Genomic DNA, 25,549 nt, shown 5'->3' with positions numbered 1-25,549 from the left:
CCTGCTTGATGGGGGTATAGTTGAGCTCCAGTCTAATTTATTAGGCTTGGATTGTGAGTTGTAGTCAGTGAGAAGAACACATTACAGTTGGAATTAGGCCCAGTTATCTGGATCTCTACCGTGCAGACTTATGGTGGGGTGGTGCCTCATCTGAGATTGTCTTATTGTCATTGGGATGAAGCAGCATGCTAATTTCTGTGGACAATAAAGTCATCTCCTCATTATCCCGCTTCTTCTTGAGCTCAAGTTTGTGTTTGTATTGTGAGTTTCTAATCCAACTCATTTAGCGTGAACCGCACTACATGGCCTGGCCAGTCAGTGTTTGCTGTGTGACGTGGGGCTGGGCGGTATACTGTATTTTACTATATACCGGTATTGATGCAGGGACCGGGTTGGGTTTTTACTTTACCTTCTATGCCGGTATTTGAATGTTTGGTTTGTTAAATGTGACACGCCATGTGTAATGTAAATTTTTATAGTTTACTTCGCCACTTGAGTCATCTCTCTCTGCTCTTTCTCTCTGTGCCACTTTCCACACAGACCTAGCCACGCCCCTTGTCACTCGAGCGCATTTGATGATCCTGAACCACGAGACACTTGTGTTCAGTCTGCATTAGGGCTGGGCGATATGACAATATAAACTCAGTTTTCTTTTTTACGTCCTCTCACTGTCAACTGCGTTTTATTTTCAGCAAACTTAACATGTAAATATTTGTATTAACATAAGATTGAACAACTGAGAAAAACTTAACAAGTTCCACAGACATGTGACTAACAGAAATGGAATAATGTGTCCCTGAACAAAAGGGGGGGTCAAAATCAAAAGTAACAGTCAGTATCTGTGGCAACCAGCTGCATTAAGTACTACAGTGCATCTCCTCCTCATGGACTGCACCAGATTTGCCAGTTCTTGCTGTGAGATGTTACCCCATTCTTCCACCAAGGCACCTGCAAGTTCCCAGACATTTCTGGGGGGAATGGCCCTAGCCCTCACCCTCCGATCCAGTAGGTCCCAGACGTGCTCTTGCACTGAGATGCAGTGTCTTAGACCTCTGTGCCACTCGGGATCCCACATGCAACAATGTTGATGACGACGATGCTGTTTTCACTTTGCTGCTTAATATAAATCCACTAGCCTCCTATAATGACACTATTAGTTTGTCTTTTCTTAGCAAGTTGCCCTGAATCTTGAGTCGCTGATTGTTAGGCAGTGTAGACCTAAATTGGCATGTTGTTTGTGCAACAGAGAGGAAATCAAAGAGGGTTATGTGAAGCAAGAATATGTTCGCTACATGAAGTAGCTAAGAGAACATTAAATGTAGCCAAAGATTATCGGGTTCCCTAGGAAACACTTATCAACACTTTCGTTCCTACCCTGTCACAATATCTCCTCCCGGGCATTTGAATTTGTCATTTCAAACAACACTGTATTCAAAGTGTCCACTATTATGTTCTAGCTATAGAATTACAATAGTCATTCTGTTTCTATGATTCCAACAGTTTTGCTCTAATTCACAAGTCAAATCACAATTGCAACATTTGGTTAAAAATAAGTCCTAGATTATTTGTCCATATCGTGCAGCCCTACATGGCAGTGTGGAAATGATCTCAATTGAGCAGTGGTGTACAAATACTTAAAAGTACAAAAGTTTTTTTTTCTGGTATCTGTCCGGTATCTGCATTCTTCAAAAAAATACTGTTCTTTTTACTTCATATTTTCCTTGACACCTAAAAGTACTCGTTACATTTTGAATGCTTAGCAAGATAGGAAAATGGTCCAATTCACGCACTTGTCAAGAACATCCCTGGTCATCTACTGCCTATGCTCTGGGGGACTCACAAAACACAAAAAACGCATGCTTCCTTCATAAATTATGTCTGAGTGTGCCCCTGGCTATCTTTAAATACAAAAACAAGAAAATGATGCCACCTGGTTTGCTTAATATTAGGAATTTGTACTTTTACTTTTGATACTTAAGTATATTTAAAACCAAATACTTCAACTCAAGTAGTATTTTACTGGGTGACTTTCACTTGTATTTGAGTCATTTTCTATTAACAAAGCTTTATTTTTACTCAAGTATGACAATTTGGGTACTTTTTTCACCACTGCAATTGAGTGCAGGAAATGCGGAAATTATAAAAGTGCTGAAATATGTTTTGGTTGAATTGAACAGTATAAAACAATCAGAATGGAGAGACTCATTGAAATCACTTAGAATATAAATGTTGCCACCCTCATAAAGCAATTGTTTAACTTTTTCTTTTTAAATACCGTCATACTGTCCAATTTATTTAAATACCGTGATATAATATTTTATATGGCCCTAGTGTGATGTTGTGGACTTTTTATACGTTGGCATTGTTTTGTTGTGCACTTCGAGCTCTTTAAAAAGGTAAAGGAATTTTATGCCTGGGTTTGGCTATTTTATTTGTACAATGTATACAGATTTGGGCTCCCGAGTGGTGCCGTGAGTTGGAGTCCCATAGGGCGGCACACAGTTGGCCCAGAGTCCTCCGGGTTAGGGCTTGGCTGGGGCAGGCCGTCATTGTAAATATGAATTTGTTCTTTACTGACTTTCCTAGTTAAATTTTTTTTTAAAGTACATGTGTTTTTATATATTGGAGCCCCTTGGGGAATGTTAATGTAGTGTAGGCCTAGCAGGAATTGCATACTTTAAACTGAGTTGGTAATGTTATGAATGTCAGGAAGTTATTGCATACAATAAACTTGTAACACATGGTGACGCATACAGTGCAGTACATATATACACTACCGTTCAAAAGTTTGGGGTCACTTAAAAATGTCCTTGTTTTTTTAAAGAAAAGCACTTTTTTTGTCCATTTTAAAATAACATTTGATCAGAAATACACTGTAGACATTGTTAATGTTGTAAATGGCTGTTGTAGCTGGAAACGGCTGATTTAAAAAATTAAAATTAAAAAAATGTACATAGGCGTACAGAGGCCCATTATCAGCAACCGTCACTCCTGTGTTCCAATGGCACGTTGTGTTAGCCAATCCAAGTTTATCATTTTATAAGGCTAATTGATTTTTAGAAAACCCTTCTGCAATTATGTTAGCACAGCTGAAAACTGTTGTCCTGTTAAAAGAAGCAATAAAACTGTCCTTCTTTAGACTAGTTGAGTATCTGGAGCATCAGCATTTGTGGTTTCGATTACAGGTTCAACTTTCTTCTGAAACTCTTCAGTCTATTCTTGTTTTGATAAATGAAGACTATTCCATGCGAGAAATTGCCAAAACTGAAGATCTCGTACAACGCGGTGTACTACTCCCTTCACAGAACAGCGCAAACTGTCTCTAACCAAAATAGAAAGAGGAGTGGGTGGCCCCGGTGCACAACTGTTGTGCAATTAGTATCTAGTTTGAGAAACATACTCCCCACAAGTCTTCAACTGGCAGCTTCATTAAATAGTACCCGCAAAACACCAGTCTCAATGTCAACAGTGAAGAGGCGACCCCGGGATGCTGGCCTTCTAGGCAGGGTTGCAAAGAAAAAGCTATTTCTCAGACTGGCCAATAAAAAGAAAATATTTCGATGGGCAAAAGCCCAGACATTGGACAGAGGAACTCTGCCTCGAAGGCCAGCATCCCGGAGTCGCCTCTTCACTGTTGACGTTGAGACTGGTGTTTTGCGGGTACTATTTAATTAATTAATCTTTTGAATGGTAGTGTATGTATTTCTTAAGTACAGTACTCCTGTGCATACTTCCACTGCATGCATGCATAGTATACCACCACAGTGCTACGCTCATAGGAATAGAATGTAATTCCAACTTTATGGCTATGTTACTCCATGTAGGTTTCAGAACCTGTTGACTCGTGTCATGGCATTGGTATGGGTCATTTACCGTATGGACCCTTCAGTATTACTGCTACCCTAGCAGCTCTCACTGCTTCTCTCGGCTTGTCATGTTAACACAGTAATGGCAGCAGGTGGATTTTAAAGCCGGGAAACAATGGGTGCATTCACCTTGGCAATATTGTCACATATCTGTTCAAACAAGAAGTGTGTGTGCTGATAGGTGTAGCGGGGGCCCTGTCGGTCTCTGTGTAGCGGGGGCCCTGTCGGTCTCTGTGTAGCGGGGGCCCTGTCGGTCTAGGGTTGTCTGACTCTGTGGCGTCAACTTTATTCTCCATCTCTGCTGTACTCGGATACCTGCGTTCTCTTCTCACGTTGTCGTATTTAATTGTAACATGGTTGCCTCGCCACACACACCAAGAGACAGACAACCCCCTATTTCTCCCCTCCCAGCACCTGTTTAGTCTGTCTATCTAGGATATAGTGTGAGGAGCAGCTGTGAGGCCAGTGTGTTTGACGGAGGGAAGATTCACTACCCACCACCCCTCCCTGTCCCCTGCATCGCTGCACTGCCAAACAGTTCAGGTTAAGACCTCTCTGCGGTCAACCGGCGATCACACGAGACTCAGAACTGAACCGACAAAGACTTCTCATAGAAATACCTGCACCTGACAACATTGTTCTGAATTTAAAGGGACATAAAAAGGAGCACTCATTTGAATGAGGTGTATCATTTTCAGCAACGTAAACTAAGGCTTAGACTTAATCCCAAATGATTTCATGTAGAATACAGTGTAGCTAAGCTATTAGTTATGGTGACTTGGCATGGTGATTGCTGGTGTTCAGTTGGTACGGACAGTTCTGGTGACCATGATAAAGTATGGAACTGTCTGTACCCAAATGAAATATGTTCTGAGCTCTGCTGCTGATACATTTACCCTAGACTAACCTCAAGAAGACGTACTGCAGGGAACTGCATTTCTCTGCATTTCTGTTCTCTATATGTATTATCAACCTTAAATCGAAATGAAAATGATTAAAATATAAAATTCAACCAGAGTGCTTAGATCATGGGAAAAAGCAGCACTTGAATAATTCCCACAGTGAATGGCTCGGCCCACTACACTATGAAACCACACACTTTTGCAGTCTTTGATATTACTGTCCGCAATTGATATTGTGAAAACAATATGTGGGGAGGCAGAGGCACAGAAACACACATCAATACCGTTGTCAGATATCACTGTTAAAATATTAATTTATGGTATTGCTAGCAGTCAAGAGGGAACTCTGCCTGAACGACTCAAACTCCCCAGCTTATGCTTTTCAAATGGGCGGCATGGCCGATCTAATTAGGGCCGATTTTCAACTTTTCATAACAATCCGTAACGTCCAGTTATAGCCAATTACATTGCAATCCACAAGGAGACTGTGTGGCAGGCTGACCACCTGTTATGCGAGTGCAGCATCAAAAGGACCTTGTGGCTGCAAGGAGTCAAGGTAAGTTGCTAGCTAGCATTAAACTTATCTTATAAAAAAAACTACACATGGTTGATGATATTACTAGGTTAACTAGCTTGTTCCTCATTGCATATAATCAATGCGGTGTCTGTTAATTGATCATCGAATCGCAGCCTTCTTCAATTTTGCCAACTGGGTGATGATTGAACAAGTGCATTCGTGAAAAAAGCACAATCGTTGCAATAATATACCTAACCATGAACATCAATGCCTTTCTTAAAATCAATACACAAGTATATATTTTTTTAAACCTGCATATATGTAATTTAAAAAAAAATCATGTTAGCAGGCAATATTAACTAGGGAAATTGTCACTTCTCTTGCGTTCAGTGTAAGCAGAGTCAGGGTATATGCCTGGCCCTCATGGCTCGTTGCCAACTGTTGAAAGGCCATTCATTCCTAACAAAGACCGTAATTAATTTGCCAGAATTGTACATAATTATGACAACATTGAAGGTTGTGCAATGTAACAGTAATATTTAGACTTATGGGTTGACACACATTTGATAAAATATGGAACGGTTCCGTATTTCACTGAAAGAATATACGTTTTGTTTTTTCTAAATCATAGTTTCCGGATTTGACCATATATACAGTGGGGCAAAAAAGTATTGTCAGCCACCTATTGTGCAATTTCTCCCACTTAAAAATATGAGGCCTGTAATTTTCATCATAGGTACACCTCAACTATGACAGACAAAATAAGAAAGAAAATCACATTGTAGGATTTTTTTATACATTTATTTGCAAATTATGGTGGAAAAATAAACTTTTGTTATTGACCAAATACTTATCTCAATACTTTGTTATATACCCTTTGTTGGCAATGACAGAGGTCAAACGTTTTCTGTAAATCTTCACAAGGTTTTCACACACTGTTGCTGGTATTTTGGCCCATTCCTCCATGCAGATCTCCTCTAGAGCAGTGATGTTTTGGGGCTGTTGCTGGGCAACAAGGACTTTCAACTCCCTCCAAAGATGTTCTATGGGGTTGAGATCTGGAGACTGGCTAGGCCACTCCAGGACCTTGAAATGCTTCTTACGAAGACACTCCTTCGTTGCCCGGGCGGTGTGTTTGCGATCATTGTCATGCTGAAAGACCCAGCCACGTTTCATCTTCAATGCCCTTGCTGATGGAAGGAGGTTTTCACTCAAAATCTCACGATACATGGCCCCATTCTTTCCTTTACACGGATCAGTCGTCCTGGTCCCTTTGCAGAAAAACAGCCCCAAAGCATGATGTTTCCACCCCCATGCTTCACAGTAGGTATGGTGTTCTTTGGATGCAACTCAGCATTCTTTGTCCTCCAAACACGACGAGTTGAGTTTTTACCAAAAAGTTATATTTTGGCTTCATCTGACCATATGACATTCTCCCAATCTTCTTCTGGATCATCCAAATGCTCTCTAGCAAACTTCAGACGGGCCTGGACATGTACTGGCTTAAGCAGGGGGACACGTCTGGCACTGCAGGATTTGAGTCCCTGGCGGCGTAGTGTGTTACTGATGGTAGGCTTTGTTACTTTGATCCCAGCTCTCTGCAGGTCATTCACTAGGTCCCCCCGTGTGGTTCTGGTATTTTTGCTCACCTTTCTTGTGATCATTATCAGATTATCAGTGGTTTTGTATGTCTTCCATTTCCTAAGAATTGCTCCCACAGTTGATTCCTTCAAACCAAGCTGCTTACCTATTGCAGATTCAGTCTTCCCAGCCTGGCGCAGGTCTACAATTTTGTTTCTGGTGTCCTTTGACAGCTCTTTGGTCTTGGCCATAGTGGAGTTTGGAGTGTGACTGTTTGAGGTTGTGGACAGGTGTATTTTATACTGATAACAAGTTCAAACAGGTGCCATTAATACAGGTAACGAGTGGAGGACAGAGGAGCCTCTTAAAGAAGAAGTTACAGGTCTGTGTGAGCCAGAAATCTTGCTTGTTTGTAGGTGACCAAATACTTATTTTCAAGCCTAATTTGCAAATAAATTCATTAAAAATCCTAGAATGTGATTTTCTGGATTTTTTTCTTCTCATTTTGTCTGTCATAGTTGAAGTGTACCTATGATGAAAATGACAGGCCTCATCTTTTTAAGTGGGAGAACTTGCACAATTGGTGGCTGACTAAATACTTTTTTGCCCCACTGTATGACCAACGGCTCGTATTTCTGTGTTTATTATAATTAAGTATATGATTTGATAGAGCAGTCTGACTGAGCGGTGGTAGGCAGCAGCAGGCTCGTATGCATTCATTCAAACAGCAGCTCTTAGCTTGAAGCACAGCGCTGTTTATGACTTCAAGTCTATCAACTCCCGAGATTAAGCTGGCAATACTATAGTGCCTATTAGAACATCCAATAGTCAAAGGTATATGAAATACAAACGGTATAGAGAGAAATGGTCCTATAATTCCTATAACTACAACCTAAAACTTCTTAACTGGGAATATTGCGGACTCATGTCTAAAGGAACCACCAGCTTGCGTATGTTCATGTCCTGAGCAAGGAACTTAAAAGTTAGCTTTCTTACATGGCACATATTGCATTTTTACTTCTCCAACACTGTGTATTTGCATTATTTAAACCAAATTGAACATTTTCATGATTTATTTAAGGCTTAATTGGTTTTATTTATGTATTATATTAAGTTCAAATAAGTGTTCATTCAGTATTGTTGTAAGTGTCATATATTAATTTGGTATCTGCTTTTTTTTGGACCTCCAATCGGTATCGGCGTTGAAAAATCATAATCGGTCGACCTCTAGTCCATGCATTGCATTTTGTTCGCTATACGTGTTGGGGGATAATATTCACCAGGACATATTCTCTGTCTCATGATTCCCGAGCATGAAACTGCACAGGGGATGTTAAGTGTTCTCCAAGGCTATATTGACGAAGAACAGATTCCATATGGGATCGAATGGTGGGCTTTTGCACAAATGGGGCTCCATCTACGGCGGGCAGGCCGTGAATGTGCTTCCCTTTGCCACTGAGAGCAACTGGTGGCAAAAGAGCTGAGCACATGCCTCCGATATACTGCAGCAGGTAACTTTGATTGTAAACTACATCCACTGTGCTCAAGCATGTTCGCAAAAGTACACTCAACAAAAATATAAATGCAACATGTAAAGTGTTGGTCGCATGTTTCATGAGCTGAAATACATTTTTCAAATGCACAAAAACCTTCTTTCTCTCACATTTTGTGCCCCAATTTGTTTACATCCCTGTTAGAGCGTTTCTCCTTTGCCAAGATAATCCATCCACCTGAGAGGTGTGGCATATCAAGAAGCTGATTAAACAGCATGATCATTACACAGGTGCACCAATTGGCATTCTGACTGGAGGAACGTCCACCAGTGCTATTGCCAGAGAATTTAATGTTCAGTTCTCTACCATAAGCCGTCCAACTTCGGTTTAGAGAATTTGGCAGTACGTCCAACCAGCCTCACAACCGCAGACCGCTTGTATGGTGGTGTGTGTGAGAGCGGTTTTCTGAGGTCAATGTTGTGAACAGTGCCCCATGGTGGCAGTGGGGTTATGGTATGGGCATAAGCTACGTACAATGAACACAATTGCATTTTATCTATGACAATTTGAATGCGCAGAAATAACGTGATGAGATTCAGGCCCTTTTTTTAAGGTACGTGCTGACCAACAGATGCATATCTGTATTCCCAGTCATGTGAAATCCATATATTAGGCCCTAATATATGTATTTAAGTTTACTGATTTTCTGATTTCAGTAAAATCTTTGAAAATTGAGTTTTTATATTTTTGTTCAGTATATCTGGAGATGTGGGATCAGCGCATGACAATGTTCAAATCAAATGTACACTGCTCAAAAAAAATAAAGGGAACACTTAAACAACAAAATGTAACTCCAAGTCAATCACACTTTTGTGAAATCAAACTGTCCACTTAGGAAGCAACACTGATTGACAATAAATTTCACATGCTGTTGTGCAACTGGAATAGACAACAGGTGGAAATAATAGGCAATTAGCAAGACACCCCCAATAAAGGAGTGGTTCTGCAGGTGGTGACCACAGACCACTTCTCAGTTCCTATGCTTTCTGGCTGATGTTTTGGTCACTTTTGAATGCTGGCAGTGCTTTCACTCTAGTGGTAGCATGAGACGGAGTCTACAACCCACACAAGTGGCTCAGGTAGTGCAGCTCATCCAGGGTGGCACATCAATGCGAGTTGTGGCAAGAAGGTTTGCTGTCAGCGTAGTGTCCAGAGCATGGAGGCGCTACCAGGAGACAGGCCAGTACATCAGGAGACGTGGAGGAGGCCGTAGGAGGGCAACAACCCAGCAGCAGGACCGCTACCTCCGCCTTTGCAAGGAGGAGCAGGAGGAGCACTGCCAGAGCCCTGCAAAATGACCTCCAGCAGGCCACAAATGTGCATGTGTCTGCTCAAACTGTCAGAAACAGACTCCATGAGGGTGGTATGAGGGCCCGACATCCACAGGTGGGAGTTGTGCTTACAGCCCAACACCGTGCAGGACGTTTGGCATTTGCTAGAGAACACCCAAGATTGGCAAATTCGCCACTGGCGCCCTGTGTTCTTCACAGATGAAAGCAGGTTCACACTGAGCACATGTGACAGACGAGTCTGGAGACGCCGTGGAGAACGTTCTGCTGCCTGCAACATCCTCCAGCATGACCGTTTTGGCGGTGGGTCAGTCATGGTGTGGGGTGGCATTTCTTTGGGGGGCCGCACAGCCCTCCATCTGCTCTCCAAGGAAGCCTGACTACCATTAGGTACCGAGATGAGATCCTCAGACCCCTTGTGAGACCATATGCTGGTGTGGTTGGCCCTGGGTTCCTCCTAATGCAAGACAATGCTAGACCGCATGTGGCTGGAGTGTGTCAGCAGTTCCTGCAAGAGGAAGGCATTGATGCTATAGACTGGCCCGCCTGTTCCCCAGACCTGAATCCAATTGAGCACATCTGGGACATCATGTCTCGCTCCATCCACCAACGCCACGTTGCACCACAGACTGTCCAGGAGTTTGCGAATGCTTTAGTCCAGGTCTGGGAGGAGATCCCTCAGGAGACCATCCGCCACCTCATCAGGAGCATGCCCAGGCGTTGTAGGGAGGTCATACAAGCACGTGGAGGCCGCACACACTACTGATCCTCATTTTGACTTGTTTTAAGGACATTACATCAAAGTTGGATCAGCATGTAGTGTGGTTTTCCACTTTAATTTTGAGTGTGACTCCAAATCCAGACCTCCATGGGTTGATAAATTAGATTTCCATTGATAATTTTTGTGTGATTTTGTTGTCAGCACATTCAACTATGTAAAGAAGAAAGTGTATTTAATCATAATATTTCATTCATTCAGATCTAGGATGTTATTATTTCAGTGTTCCCTTTATTTTTTTGAGCAGTGTATTTATATAGCCCTTCTTACATCAGCTGATATGTTAAAGTGCTGTACAGAAACCCAGCCTAAAACCCCAAACAGCAAGCAATACAGGTGTAGCAGCACGGTGGCTAGGAAAAACTCCCTAGAAAGGCCAGAACCTAGGAAACCTAGAGAGGAACCAGGCTATTAGGGGTGGCCAGTTCCTCTTCTGGCTGTGCCGGGTGGAGATTATAACAGAACATGGCCAATATGTTCAAATGTTCATAGATGACCAGCAGGGTCAAATAATAATAATCAGTGGTTGTAGAGGGTGCAACAGGTCAGCACCTCAGGAGTAAATGTCAGTTGGCTTTTCATAGCCGATGAGAGGGAGAACTTTAAATTCACACAAGACAAGACAGGATAAATACTCCAGATATAACAGACTGACCCTAGCCCCCCGACACAAGCTACAGTAGCATAAATGTTCTATTTCATACCGAGGCTTGGTAGTTATCGAGGGGGAGTGTTGGAAAGATTTTTCACATTGAGAGAGGAACTGTTGTCATTCACAATGGGATGTATAAACAAAATAAAACTGACTTTGACTTTCTGTCTAATGAAAGTAAGATGTCTCCTTGCCTATGTAACAGACATGTTTAGAAAACTGAACGCAAGCATACAGGGGAAATACAAAAACATTCTACAGATGAGTGACTGAGTCAGTGGTTTTAGAGGAAATTGTTATTATTATTGGAGAGTCTTTCAAAAGCCAACTATGCCCCCTTCCTCGACTGCATGTTTCTAACAGAAAACCGCATCAGTAAGTGTCCCACACAAGTGATGACTAATCACCTCCAACACTTGTAAGAGCACTTTGGGACCTACTTCCCAATCCGCTTGACTGTGAGCCTGGCTCAGTTGACATGCCGTCAAGTGAAATCAAACAGCTACCCGAGCTGTCATGTGACCGAATGCATTCACAGGTCACTACGGAGGAGTTTTGGTTCCTGACTCAAAGGGAATAAATACCCTGCCGTCTACCTCCTGAGCATTAATGCCACATTCAAAACAACTCGAAACTGGGAAATAGCTGACTTCAATGAGTTCAAGACAACTGGGAACTAAAAAAACAGAACTCAGACTGGAAATAAAATTGTTTGGAACAGTCACCCACCTCAGTAACTCGGCCTTCCATCTAGAGCTCCGACGTTCCAACCTAAAGATCACTGACATCATGATTTGGCCTCATATTTTTCATAGTTCTGAGTTGTCTTGAAAGCACCGTAAAACTCATGACACCCTTCGCCAGCTCAGACTGTATCTGTTTGAAGCTGGATTCAGTGCTCTCGTCAGCATTAAAACCAAATATCTATCCAGATTGGATGTGACAGCAGAGATGTGTGTGTGTACCGTCGTCCATGCCCCATGACTTTGAGAAGCTCCCACGCGACATTCATCAAGCACGCCCATCTTATTAGTGCTGGTGAGGTGACATCATTTGCAATTAAATGTCATAGCTCCATATTAAAATGATGTGATGGCAGTGGTGGAATAAGTACCCAATTGTCATACTTGAGTAAAAGTAAAGATACCTTAATAGAATGGCTCAAGTGAAGTCACCCATTAAAATACAACGTGTAAAAGTATTTGCTTTTAAATATACTTAAGTATCAAAGGTGAATGTGATTTTTTTGACACTTATATTTTAGCAATGTCACATTCCTTATATTAAGCAAACCAGACGCCACCATTTTCTAGTTTTTTTTATTTAAATTGACGGCTAGCCAGGGGCACACTCCAACACTCAGACATCATTTACCAAGGAATAATTTGTGTTTGAGTCCGCCAGATCGGAGGCATTAGGGATGACGAGGAATATTCTGTTGATAAGTGTGTGAATTGGACCCTTTTCCTGTCCTGCTAAGCTTTTGAAAGGTAACGAGTACTTTTGGGTGTCTGGGGGAAATGTATGGAGTAAAAAGTATAATTTCCTTAGTAATGTGGTGAACTAAAAGTACTTTACACCACTGTGTGATGGTGAGTTGAGAAGACAATCAGAAATACTGCTACAATGTTTTCATTTAACCGCAATAGCCCCAAACAAAAAAGTGAACATTGGCTGTTAATTTTTTTTCACGTTTGGTGTTGTGAGAATTTTCAGATAACAAAATGGGTCGTAGGCAAAAAAGTTTTAGAACCCCTGGGTTAGAGGCTGCAACCAAAACAACTGAACTCAATGGTCTGGTTTGTTTTTGCTGGCATTGACTGACTTCTCTCTCTCTTTCTGTCTCTCTCAACCTGTTCTGTGGAATTGAGATGAACCTGGCGCCTGCCTGCCACAGGGATATCAGCACCCCATCTTCCCCTCCTGAATCTTGGCCCCGTCTCACACAACTTTTTTTATTTTTTTCACCTTTACTTAACCAGGCAGGCCAGTAGAGAAGTTCTCATTTACAACTGCGACCTGGCCAAGATAAAGCAAAGTAGTGCCGTACAAACAACACAGAGTTACACATGGGATAAGCAAACGTACAGTCAATAACACAATAGAAAAATCTATATAAAGTGTTGTGCAAATGTAGTAAGATTAGGGAGGTAAGGCAATAAATAGGCCATAGTGGCGAAATAATGACAATTTAGCATTAACACTGGAGTGATGTGCAGAAGATCTGCAAGTAGAGATACTTGGGTGCAAAGGAGCAAAAAAAGAAAAGAAAACAGGGATGAGGTAGTTGGGTGGGTAATTTACAGATGTGCTGTGTACAGGGGTACAGTGATCGGTAAGCTGCTCTGACAACTGATGCTTAAAGTTAGAGAGGGAGATATACGCCTCCAGTTTCAGTGATTTTTGCAATTCGTTCTAGTCATTGGCAGCAGAGAACTGGAAGAAAAGGCAGCCAAAGGAAGTTTGGGCTTTGGGGATGACCAGTGAAATATACCGGCTAGAGCATGTTCTACCGGTGGGTGTTGCTATGGTAACCAGTGAGCTGAGATAAGGTGGGGCTTTACCTAGCAAGTACTTATAGATGACCTGGAGCCAGTGGGTTTGACGATGAATATGAAGCGAGGGCCAGCCAACGAGAGCATACAGGTCGCAGTGGTGGGTAGTATGTGGGGCTTTGGTGACAAAATGGATGGCACTGTGATAGACTACATCCAATTTGCTGAGTAGTGTTGGAGGCTATTTTGTAAATGACATTTCCGAAGTCAAGGATTGGTAGGATATTCAGTTTTACGAGGGTATGTTTAGCAGCATAAGTGAAGGAGGCTTTGTTGCGAAATAGGAAGCCCATTCTAGATTGGAGAAGCTTAATGTGAGTCTGGAAGGAGAGTTCACAGTCCAACCAGACAACTAGGTATTTGTAGTTGTCAACATATTCTATGTCAGAACCGTCCAGAGTAGTGATGCTAGTCGGGTGGTTGGGTGCGGGCAGCGATCTGTTGAATTTAGTTTTACTTGCATTTAAGAGCAGTTGGATCCCACGGAAGGAGTGTTGTATGTCATTGAAGCTCGTCTGGAGGTTTGTTAACAGTGTCCAAAGAAGTGCCAGAGGTTTACAGAATTGTGTTGTCTGCGTAGAGGTGAATCAGCAGCAGCAAGAGCAACATCATTGATATATACAGAGAAAAGAGTCGGCCCGAGAATTGAACCCTGTGGCACCCCCAGACACTGCCAGAGGTCCGGACAACAGGCCCTCCGATTTGACACACTGTACTCTTTCTGAGAAGTAGTTGTTGAACCAGGCGAGACGGTCATTTGAGGAACCAAGACTGTTGAGTCTGCCGATAAGAATGCGGTGATTGACTCAGTGCAGTGGGCAGCTGAGAGGAGGTGTTCTTATTCTCCATGGACTTTAGAGTCCCAGAACCTTTTGGAGTTTGTGCTACAGGATGCAAATTTCTGTTTGAAAAAGCTAGCCTTTGCTTTCCTAACTGCCTGTGTATGTATATTGGTTTCAAACTTCCCTGAAAAGTGGCATATTGCTGGGGTTATTCAATGCTAATGCAGTATACCACATTATGGTTTTGTGCTGGTCAAGGGCAGTCAAGTCTGGAGTGAACCATGGGCTATATCTGTTCTTAGTTCAACATTTTTGAATGGGGAATGCTTATTGGTGAGACTTTTAAAGAATAACCAGGCACCCTCTTCTGACGGAATGAGGTCAATATCCTTCCAGGAGACCCGGGCCAGGTCGACTAGAAAGGCCTGCTCGCTGAAGTGTGTTAGGAAGCGTTTGACAGTTATGGGGGAGGGGGGTCGTTTGACCGCAAACTCATTATCGGTACAGGCAATGAGGCAGTGATCGCTGAGATCCTGGTTGGAGACAGCAGTGGTGTATTTAGAGGGCAGGTTGGCCCGGATGATATCTATAAAGGGGTCCATGTTTACGGATTTAGGGTAGGTTCCTTGATAATTTGTGTGAGATTGAGGCGATCTAGTTTAGATTGTAGGATGGCCGGGGGGTTAAGCATATCCCAGTTTAGGTCACCTAACTGTACGAACTCTGAAGATAAATGGGGGACAATTAATTCACATATGGTGTCCAGGGCACAGCTGGGGGCTGAGGAGGGTCTGTAACAAGCGGCAACAGTGAGACTTATTTCTGGAAAGGTGGATTTTTAAAATTAGAAGCTCGAACTATTTGGGTACAAACCTGGATAGCATGACCGAACTCTGCAGACTATCTCTGCAGTAGATTGCAACTCCACCCCCTTTGGCAGTTCTGTCTTGGTGGAAAATGTTGTAGTTGGGATGGACATTTTTTAATTTTTGGTGGCCTTCCTAAGCCAGGATTCATACACGGCTAGGACATCAGGGTTGGCGTAGTGTGCTAATGCAGTGAATAAAACAAACTTAGGGAGGAGGCTTCTGATGTTGACATGCATGAAACCAAGGCTTTTACTGTTACAGAAGTCCAAAAATGAGAGCGCCTGGGGAATAGGAGTGGAACTGGGGGCTACAGTGCCTAGGTAACCTCTACATCAACTTGAGGAACAGAGGAGGAGTAGGATAAGGGTACGGCTAAAGGCTTTAAGAACTGGTCGTCTAGTGCGTTGGGAGCAGTGAATTAAAGGAGCAGATTTTTGGGCGTGGTAGAATAGACACAGGGCACAATGTTCAGACAAGGGTATGGTAGGATGTGAGTACAATGGAGGTATACCTAGGCGTTGAGTGACGATGAGAGAGGTTTAGTCTCTGGAATCACCAATTAAGACAGGTGAGGTCTCTGCATGTGTGTGTGGGGTGGGACAAAAGAGCTATCTAATGCATGTTGAGCGGGACTGAGGGCTCTACAGTGAAATAAAACAATAAGAACTAGCCACGACGGCAGTAGACAAGGCATATTGACAGAGAGAGGCATAAAGCAAACACAGGTGTTGATCAGGAGAGCTAAGACGACGTGTAAACCCTGATGAATGGGCACAGCAGGTCAGTTAGGTACATACAGGACCTGAGTTTGAGGCTGAGGCCGACAGGTAAACAAAATGAGGTACCGTGTTATTGAAACAGTCCAGGGGGCATCAGCTGTGTAGCCAAGTGATCATTGGGTCAAAAGCAGCAATAGGTGAGTCAGGGTGCCGTTCGGTAGTCACTACTACGCTAGGCGAACAGGGGACACAGCGTTCCCGAAAGCTAGCGGGCCGGGGATAGCAGATGGTTCTTCGGAGACATCATAACAGAATAGCCTGTTGAGACCACATCGGGCGATCGGATCGGCAGGGCTCCATGTCGACAATAAAGGGTCCAGGCCAATTGGCAAAATATGTATTAGCTGGTATATGGGCCTAGGTCGAGGCTAGCTCAAGGCTAACTGGTGCTTACTTCAAGACAGATGCGTTAGCTAACAGTAGCCACTCGTTTGCAGCTAGCTAGCTGCGATGATCCGGTGTAATGATCCAGGGCGGCAGGAATCCGGTGACGTGGTAGAGATAAGCAGTCTGATATGCTCTGGATTTATTATCTCGCTGTGCAGACTGGCAGGTATTGTCTGAGCTAAGGCTGGCTGGTGATCAAGAAAAAGGTGAAGACTGCCTCTCTCTTTTTGCCATCTCTCTCTAGTCTTTTATAGTAATATTAGTTTGTGTTGCCTGCAGTGAATTGCACCTCTATCCTATTTTTAGCATTATTTTATTTTAATCTATTTTTATTTTAACTATTTAGTCTGTCAAAACCGCTAAGCGAGGACAGAGTTGTTCTTTTACCTGAGGGCACGATATGCATTCTCTCTCCTTCTAGCTCTTTTTGAATCTGTCAAATTGCCAATTGAGTGAATTTGATCTGTTGCTTTCCACTTAACTTTTATCCCTCTTTCACATGACAGGGTGTCTGGTAAGAGTCAGAATCGAGGGGGATGAGGGAGAGATGGACGGAGGATGAAGTTGCAAATTGGCTCTGCCCTAAAGTGTGACCCATAAACTGGATTGGTGTGACCTCCGCAATATAAGCCAGACGACTGTAACAGATGTGTGGCGTTTTTATATAGAGCTCAATGTGAACTGGTTGTGTAGGGACCTCATGCTATTCAAAGCTTCCTGGCTGGTTCCTTAGGAAGTGCATTTGATTGCTGTGTGTCCTATACATCGTCCTCTTGTGCAACGAGTGTGTGCACGGTCGACTCATCACCTAAGAATGGGTGGATATTTCACACCCAGTCTTCCTGGATCTGTTACATGATTTGCAGCAGCAGGTGATGTCATCAGCTGGAGAACAGTTATGAGTCATTGTTTCTGGGAGAGTAACCTAACCCTGTCCTCTCAAACGTGTTTTGTTTATTCTGCTCTTTAAATGCAGTTTCTGTGGTAATTATGTGTTTACCATTGACTGTGATGGACTTATGTTTGTATTGAAACAGTTTTGAAAGCATCCCACTCTAGTTCGATGTTAAACTCTGCTGCTGCTCTTATCAATTTACCTACATAAGAATCTCTGCCAGCTGGTACAACTCAACAGCCAGTAAGAGTGGAATTCAGACCAGCCTTCAGCTTTAAGCCTGGCTCAGTCTGTACTGTGGTCTAGTAAGACACACTCTAAGATGGCGCTGGAATGTAGCACCAACTAGCACAAGCCTAGTTCATAGTCCTGCAGGCTCTAGTTTTGTCCTATCTTGTTTATTGTCCTGTCGAGTGCTGCAAGGAGAGACCGAGTTAAGCTGCAGATGGCCCAGAACAGAGTGGCACGTCTTGCTCTTCATTGTAAACCAGAGGGCTGATATAAATACTATGCATGACAGTCTCTTGGCTAAGAGTTGAGGAGAGACAGACTGCATCACTTCTTTTTAGTAGAAACATTGTGTTAAATTCTTTTTTTTGTTGCATAGTCCACTTATACACAGCTCTGACACACACACTTACCCCACCAGACATGCCACCAGGGGTCTTTTCACAGTCCCCAAATCCAGAAATAATTTCAAGAAAGCATATACAGTATTATATAGAGCGGTTATCGCATGGAACTCCCTTCCATCTCATATTGCACAAATAAACAGCAAATCTGGTTTAAAGAAAACATATAAAGTAACCCCTCACGGCACAACGCCTCTCCTCTATTTGGCCAAGGTAGTTTGTGTATTTATTGATATGTAGGCTACGTGTTCCTTTTTTAAATTGATGTAGTTCTGTCTTTGAGCTGTTCTTGTCTATTAATGTCATGTTTTGTGTGGAGACCAGGAAGAGTAGCTAATGCTTTCGCAACCGCTAATCGCAACAGCTAATCGATCCTAATAAAATACCAAATTCTTAAACATTACTGTTGGAGACATACTGTAGAGTTAGTTAGGGCCTAGTCTATAGAGGAAATGTATCCCTTTTTTACGAACAGGGCAGCACGTTCGTAAAAAAGTGCTGCCCTATTTTATCATTTTCTTTCCCCCATGCCTTAATTATCTGTCTTTTAATAAGTGTCATGCCACTCACCTCTCCCTCTCCAGATGATGAGGTGGACTTGCAGCAGAGTACGACAGGGAGTGAGGGGGGTGACTCATCAGGTGGAACCCCTCCCTCCAAACGCAAGGGCAAGTTCTCCAGCTTCGGGAATATGTTCAAGCCCTGGAAGTGGAGGAAGAAGAAGAGCAGCGAGACCTTCCTGGAAACCTCAATAGGTACCTGCCTTTTAGAAGTAGTCAAATTGATGGATGGATTGTACATCATTGTAAGGACATGTTGAAGTTGAATGTTGTCTTATATCTTACTGATTCTGAACAAGACTGTGCTAGCCCGATGAGCTGAACCCTAGACGTTACCTTTAAGAGAGCTCAAGTCTTCATGGTCTCAGACAAGGTTACTCATCAAGCCACCTCTGTTACGGGGAAATTAAACCTATTTGTTTACTTTCAGTGTTGGAGAGGAAGATCTCAGTAAGGAGACCTCGTCAGGAGCTGATTGACAGAGGATTGCTGAAAGAACTGCCGGAGAATGGTATGCAGACTAGCGCCCGTGTCCACAAAGCCTGTCAGTAGGAGTGCTGGTCTAGGATCAGGCCTTTTGATTATAATAAAAAAAAGATTATATGGACAGGTCCTGGATCAGCACTCCCTACTCGTAGATGCTTTGTGGATACGGCCCCTGATCATAGTGGAGTAGACAAAGACCTACATAAATACTAGTAGCCTATAATTTATCAACGGGAAACAAAACTAATAGTTGGGTAACACTTTTAGAGAATGCTGAGATGTAAAGAATCTTTGCTGACCTCAAATTCCTTATCAGAATGTATTTCTGTGTGACAGAGGGCAACGACGTGAACCATTCCAAAGGTCCGGTGGTGAAGAATGGCCAGCCAGTACCTGTTGACCGGGTCTCAGAGTCAGGGATCAGGGTGTCCCGGGGGGAGGCAGGCCCAGGGCTCAACCCCACCTGGCTACCCCAGGGAGAGGACCCACGGCGGGGCAGCGTCCCTTCAGACGACCCCCGGAGCAGGAGCCGGGTACCCTCTGACGCCTCGCGCTCCAACCGAGCCCCACTGGACGTAGACTCACACGCCAGGCTATCGGTCATAGATCTGGAGAGACGGAGTAGAGTGCCATCTGACGTGTCAGAGAGGAGAGGAGGGTCACTACCGAGAGGACCTGCTCCCGAGGAGGGGAGGCAACGGAAAGAGGATAAAGAGGACAAGCGAGAGGAGAGGCGAGACGGGAAAGAGGAGAGGCGAGACGGGAAAGAGGAGAGGCGAGACGGGAAAGAGGAGAGGCGAGACGGGAAAGAGGAGAGGCGAGACGGGAAAGAGGAGAGGCGAGACGGGAAAGAGGAGAGGCGAGACGGGAAAGAGGAGAGGCGAGACGGGAAAGAGGAGAGGCGAGAGGAGAGGAGAGACGGGAAAGAGGACAAGAGAGAGGAGAGGAGAGATGGGAAAGAGGAGAGGAGAGATGGGAAAGAGGAGAGGAGAGATGGGAAAGAGGAGAGGAGAGACGGGAAAGAGGACAAGAGGGAGGAGAGGCGAGACGGGAAAGAGGACAAGAGGGAGGAGAGGCGAGACGGGAAAGAGGACAAGAGGGAGGAGAGGCGAGACGGGAAAGAGGACAAGAGGGAGGAGAGGCGAGACGGGAAAGAGGACAAGAGGGAGGAGAGGCGAGACGGGAAAGAGGACAAGAGGGAGGAGAGGCGAGACGGGAAAGAGGACAAGAGGGAGGAGAGGCGAGACGGGAAAGTGGACAAGAGAGAGGAGAGGCGAGACGGGAAAGAGGACAAGAGAGAGGAGAGGAGAAACGGGAAAGAGGACATGAGAGAGGAGAGGAGAGACGGGAAGGAGGAGAGGAGAGGTCCTCGTGATGAGAGGGAGGAGAGAGACAACAGGGAAAAGAGAGACCGGCGAGAGGAGAGGGAAAGGAGGGACAGAGATGATCGAGAGAAGAGCGAAGAGGGGGAGAAGGAGGACAAGGAGAAGAGAGGAGAAAAAGATGACAGAAGAGAGGGAAAAGAGAGAAGAGATGATCGTGAGAAAAGAGACGACAGGAGAGATGACCGAGAAAGAAAAGATGACCGGTACAAGATAATTGTTCGTGAAAAGGCAGACGAAAGGAGAGATGATGGGGAACAAAGGGGGGAGGAGAGGGATAGGAGGAGGAGTCCTCCTAGGCCTGCTAAACCAGAGACCCTCTTGAGACCTTTTGAAGAGGGTCGTCCTGTGGTCAGACTTCACTCTGAGATGGAGCTAAGGCAGAGTCTCCAGAAGACCTCCTCAGAGGACCTCCGTAGCAGGGTCCGTCCTGCCTCTGAGGCTTACCGCGGGAGCACCCTGCCCAGGTACATGCCATCTGAGGAGATCAAAGGAGGGGAGACCCGCGGACGAGCAGGTAAGAAACAGCCTGTGGCGTAAAATTCTATGCTTTCGCTTGTATGTCTGAAGTTGTTGAAGTTGAACAATTCTTAGTGGAACGAAGCTTTGTTTATGGTGCACTTTGCAAGTGCAATTTGTTACTGTCTGCTAGTTGAGTGTCTAGGAGATTCTGTTTTGTATATCTGGTAACGCTGTGAATCTCCTTGTTCTCAGCCCTGTGAAAGGTGTGAGGACTTGACCAGAATCCGTCTTTAGTTAATCTGTTAAAAAGCTGCTTATTGTCCAATGTTGAGGTGCAGCTTATCTCAGCTCTGTGTTCTATGTGCTCAGCACTGTACAGTAACAGTGTGCTTGTTGTGGTTGCACTTTGAGCCGCGGGACCAGGGGGAATAGAAACTCCTATTGTCCTCCTTACCTCTCCCCCTCTCTCTCTGTGTGTGTGTGTGTGTGTGTCCTGTGCCTGTCTGTAGAGTCCACTGGTGTCCGCTTCGCCCCTGTCCACACCCCAGATCCTGACTCCTCCCGTAGAGAGCCGCCTCCTACCAAACAGGCCATGCTCCCTCCTAAGAGCCACCTCACTATCACCACCTCCACGGAGCCTGTCCGGACCTCCACCCCACCCTCCTCCTCTACCTCCCCTGCTGTAGCTGTGGCCAAGCCCGCCAGGACTGTCTCCCTGATCATCAGTGATGACCCTCCTCCCACCCACTCCAACCCTGTCCCCCCTGTACGTTCCAGCCAGGTACCCCCCTCCTCCACCACAGGGGAATCGGCCACTCCTCCCCCCGTACCCCCCCATGCCAAGCAGCCACCTGTCCCCCCACCCAAACCCGCCAACCGCAACAGCAACCCTGCTCTGCTTGGTGAGTTAACCCTGACCTTTTTCAACCTAAGTGTCTTTTTCAGTGTCATGGTTAGACTCGATGCATACTGAAACACAGGGTGTTGTTCTATACAGTAACTTGGCCTTTTCTCCCGTCCTCTCGTCTTGTCGCCTACGTTTGAAAAAGGTCAAAGGTAATCGAGGAGAGGGAATGTGGATGAAAATGCTCTTGTATGAAATGACTCGCCTTCTCCACTCGCTTGTCATCAGTCAAATTACGTTTACAGGGGTGGGTCCCAAAATTTGTGTAAAGTGATCAAACAAATTAAGTTAGTTGTGCAAGACATTTTCAGTAGCATATCGTTTGTAAATGTTTGCATAATTTTCTCCTTCAAGAAAACAACAGCTGGTTCAAAGGGGGTGTGACAGATTTCAGAACTCTGCCGCAAAGGACTCCGGGTAGGAGACACTTGTGCTTCCTCGCCAAAAGGAGGCTATCGAGGAGTGGAGAACCATCTTCCGTTTGCCTATTAGCAAATTGACAAACTCCTCAACCACTCTTCAGTTTCCGGCTCACTGAAAAGGCCCTAGTCTGCATTTTCAGTATACATCAAGACACTCTCCAAAGAGAGGGGCAGGGGGTTTGTCTTTGCCGCGTTTATGCAAGCACAACATACACACACACACATTGCCGCACTGGCACTCTTCCGACAGGCTGGGAGTGACTCCGGAGCGTCCAGTGCTCTGATTGGCTGCCTCAGTGTTCTGTGTCTTCTTACCCAGCATGCTGCAGCTGCCCTAGGTCGGAGCCCATCCCAACAGTCAATGTAGTAACAGTTGTTGTGACGCAATTAGAACATTCCTATGCCATTCTGAAGGTGTGGTCCTCATAGATGCGTTACTCCATTTCACACTCACTCAGCATTCATACAGCGGACATCTGCTGAACATAATTTCTGCTGCACACAACTTTATAGTTTTCATCATTTGGATCTCCTCTCTGATAGGCTTTCAGTCTGAATTCTGATTGGCTGCTACAGTGACACACTCAGCAAGTCTTAAGTCCTGCAGCTGCTGCTGTTTTCCCTCCATGTCTCCTGGCTAATCCCAGGGGTCAGTGGTTATATCATATACACAGAGTGTACAAAACATTAGGGTCACCTGCTCTTTCCATGACATAGCTTTCACCTGGTCAGTCTATGATCCATTATTGATGTCACATGTTAAATCCACTTCAATGAGTGTAAATCAAGGAGAGGAGACGGGTTAAGTAATGATTTTTAAGCCTTGGGACACCTGAGACATGGGTTGTGTGTGTGTGCCATTTAGAGGGTGAATGAACAAGACAAAATATGCCTTTGAACAAAGTGCCTTTGAACAGGTTATGGTAGTAGGTGCCAGGGGCACTGGTTTGAGTGTGTCAAGAACTGCAATGCTGCAAGGTTTTTCACACTCAACTGTTTCCCGTGTGTATCGGGAATGGTCCACCACCCAAAGGACATCCAGCCAACTTGACACAACTGTGGGAAGTGTTGGAGTCAACATGGGCCAGTGTCCCTGTGGCATGCTTTCGACACTTTGCAGACCCCAAGCCCCTACGAATTGAGGCTGTTCTGAGGGAAAAGGGGGGTGCAACTCAATATTAGGAAGGTGTTCCTAATGTCTTGTACACTCGGTGTATATAACCCTGTCATTGGTCATATTGCAAACATCCATTCTCTCTGTTGGAGAACAGTGGTTTATGTATCATCACAATATGTACATACAATAGGTCTACATCCTCACCAGACAATCATGTCAGCTTTCTATCCTTACAGGCTAAATATTACATTTAGTAAGATATTAGTTTAGATATTAATTGAGGTAACAATCTGCCTAGCTGGGCAACAGTGACCAGTTATTCAGTGTCCCGCACCTTCAAGCAGCCTGCTGAAGGCCTTGACCTCTGACCTCCCTCATCTCTGTCAGTGTCCACATTGAACAGGGCCTCCAGGGTCCAAGGTCCCCTTTCTCCTCACTACTGTACCAGCTGGAGAAGGCAGGGGGAGCTGGGCCTGTACCTTTCCCTGCCCACCTACCTCCACCGCCGACGGACTGAACAAGCCTGCTCAGGTACCCTGTCCTGAGGGGCGCAACCCAAGCCTGCCATGCTGTGACGCTGTCTTTCTGAATAACCATAACCGCTCCACAGCACATTTTGTTGCACACCACCAAGTCTAATGCCTGACCGGTGTCTATAACAACTGAATAACTGTTACCCATTCTGCCCATAGCCCATGGTGTGAAGCACCACCAGCATAGATCGATGGTCCCCCACTACTTCATTCATTGCATGTCGGATTGAGTTGTTGCTGAACTAACTTGACTTGGCTGGAATAAAAACAATGCATGGAAGTTAAGATAACTGCCAGGCAGTGTGCCCCAGCTTGTTGGATGACTTCGATGAGAGGTCAAGAGAGACTGCGGAGACGTGTGAAATGACTTCAAAATAATGGATTCGGACTAATAAAATGCTTTTCTGGTTGTTTTCAAATGAATCAGGCTTGAATCCTGCTGTGAATGATTTCCATCTAAACCATAGGGTTAGATGTGTACCGTTCTGCTAATGTCCAGGCCTGATATCATCATGCTTTTTAAATATGTTCCATCTATCCACTGGTAAGTCGTGCATTGTGCCTTCATGAAACTAAACAAGTCATGATAATCCTTTTAACCAGTTTGCTTGAGTGTGAATGTGATGCCTTTTATATTTCAGATTAGTAACACTCTTTCTCTGTCAGTTCTGTTTTCTGTGTCTACTGCGTGCCAGTCCTTGTTTAATGACTAGTATTCATTCTGTTGTGTGTTTTGTTCCATAGCGGAGCTCTCTCAGGCTGGCAGTGGTATCATCGTTGTTCCTGTCCCCACCAGGCGCTCTCCTCCCACTCCGCCCAAGAGGATGACCCCCGTCACCAAGCACCACTCTGGCGACCCGTCCCCTGAGCCAGAGACCTCGGGCCCCTCTGGTTCTGTCCCAGTCCCCATACCTACTGTCTCTGTACCCCCCAGCACAGACCGAGGCGACACCAGGGACACCCTCAGAGCAGTAGGGTTCCAACTACCCACCTCTGTCCCTGCACCAGCACCCCGACCTCTGTCCCATATACCCACGTCCACTCCCAGCTCCCAACCCCACTTACAGCTCCCCAACCCTGCCTCCGCACCCCTCCCGGTCCCACTCCCCTTCCCTCAGAAGGACCCTCCCAGCCCCACCACAGAGCCGCCCAGCCACCCCCCAGCCTCAGTCCCAGCCATCCCCCTTCACATCCTGATCCAGCGGGCCCTGTGCTCCCCCAGCCCGGCTCAGGCTAAACCAGATGGGTCCCAAAGAGCCCACTCCATGCTGTTTGAGTCCCCCCCAGAGTTCCTCACTGAGGCTGGAGGCCGACGCTCCCTACCAGTCACCATAGAACCCCTCAGACTGTGAGTATACTACTCTATCATACTTCCATAATGTCACAGCATATCTATTAACCACAGTACAAACGGGAACAATATTTACGCTGAGCTAAAAATGTGAGTTTGATCATTGCAATAGATTAAGACATGTACAGTTGAAGTCAAAAATGTAAATACACCTTAGCCAAATATATTTAAACTCAGTTGTTCACAATTCCTGACATTTAATCCTACAAATTCCCTGTCTTAGGTCAGTTAGAATCACCACTTTATTTCAAGAATGTGAAATGTCAGAATAGTAGTAGAGAGAATGATTTATTTC

At 44.8% G+C, this 25,549-nt stretch overlaps 1 protein-coding gene across 1 annotated transcript in view; it reads left to right on the top strand.

The window, feature by feature from the left end:
• Positions 1-25,549, top strand: part of LOC110496837 (phosphatase and actin regulator 4A) — a 36,436-nt gene that overhangs the window by 2,204 nt on the left and 8,683 nt on the right. The window contains exons 2-8 of the mRNA XM_036951068.1: positions 18,622-18,792; positions 19,028-19,108; positions 19,420-19,931; positions 20,463-20,982; positions 21,437-21,829; positions 23,758-23,901; positions 24,648-25,251. Coding sequence (XP_036806963.1) covers positions 18,622-18,792; positions 19,028-19,108; positions 19,420-19,931; positions 20,463-20,982; positions 21,437-21,829; positions 23,758-23,901; positions 24,648-25,251 — 2,425 coding nt within the window. The remainder of the gene's footprint in view (positions 1-18,621; positions 18,793-19,027; positions 19,109-19,419; positions 19,932-20,462; positions 20,983-21,436; positions 21,830-23,757; positions 23,902-24,647; positions 25,252-25,549) is intronic.

The sequence above is a fragment of the Oncorhynchus mykiss genome, chromosome 18 (assembly GCF_013265735.2).
Source record: "Oncorhynchus mykiss isolate Arlee chromosome 18, USDA_OmykA_1.1, whole genome shotgun sequence".
Lineage (NCBI taxonomy): Eukaryota > Metazoa > Chordata > Actinopteri > Salmoniformes > Salmonidae > Oncorhynchus > Oncorhynchus mykiss.
Note: the sequence above shows the minus strand (reverse complement) of the source record. Positions and strands in the feature narration are given on the sequence as shown.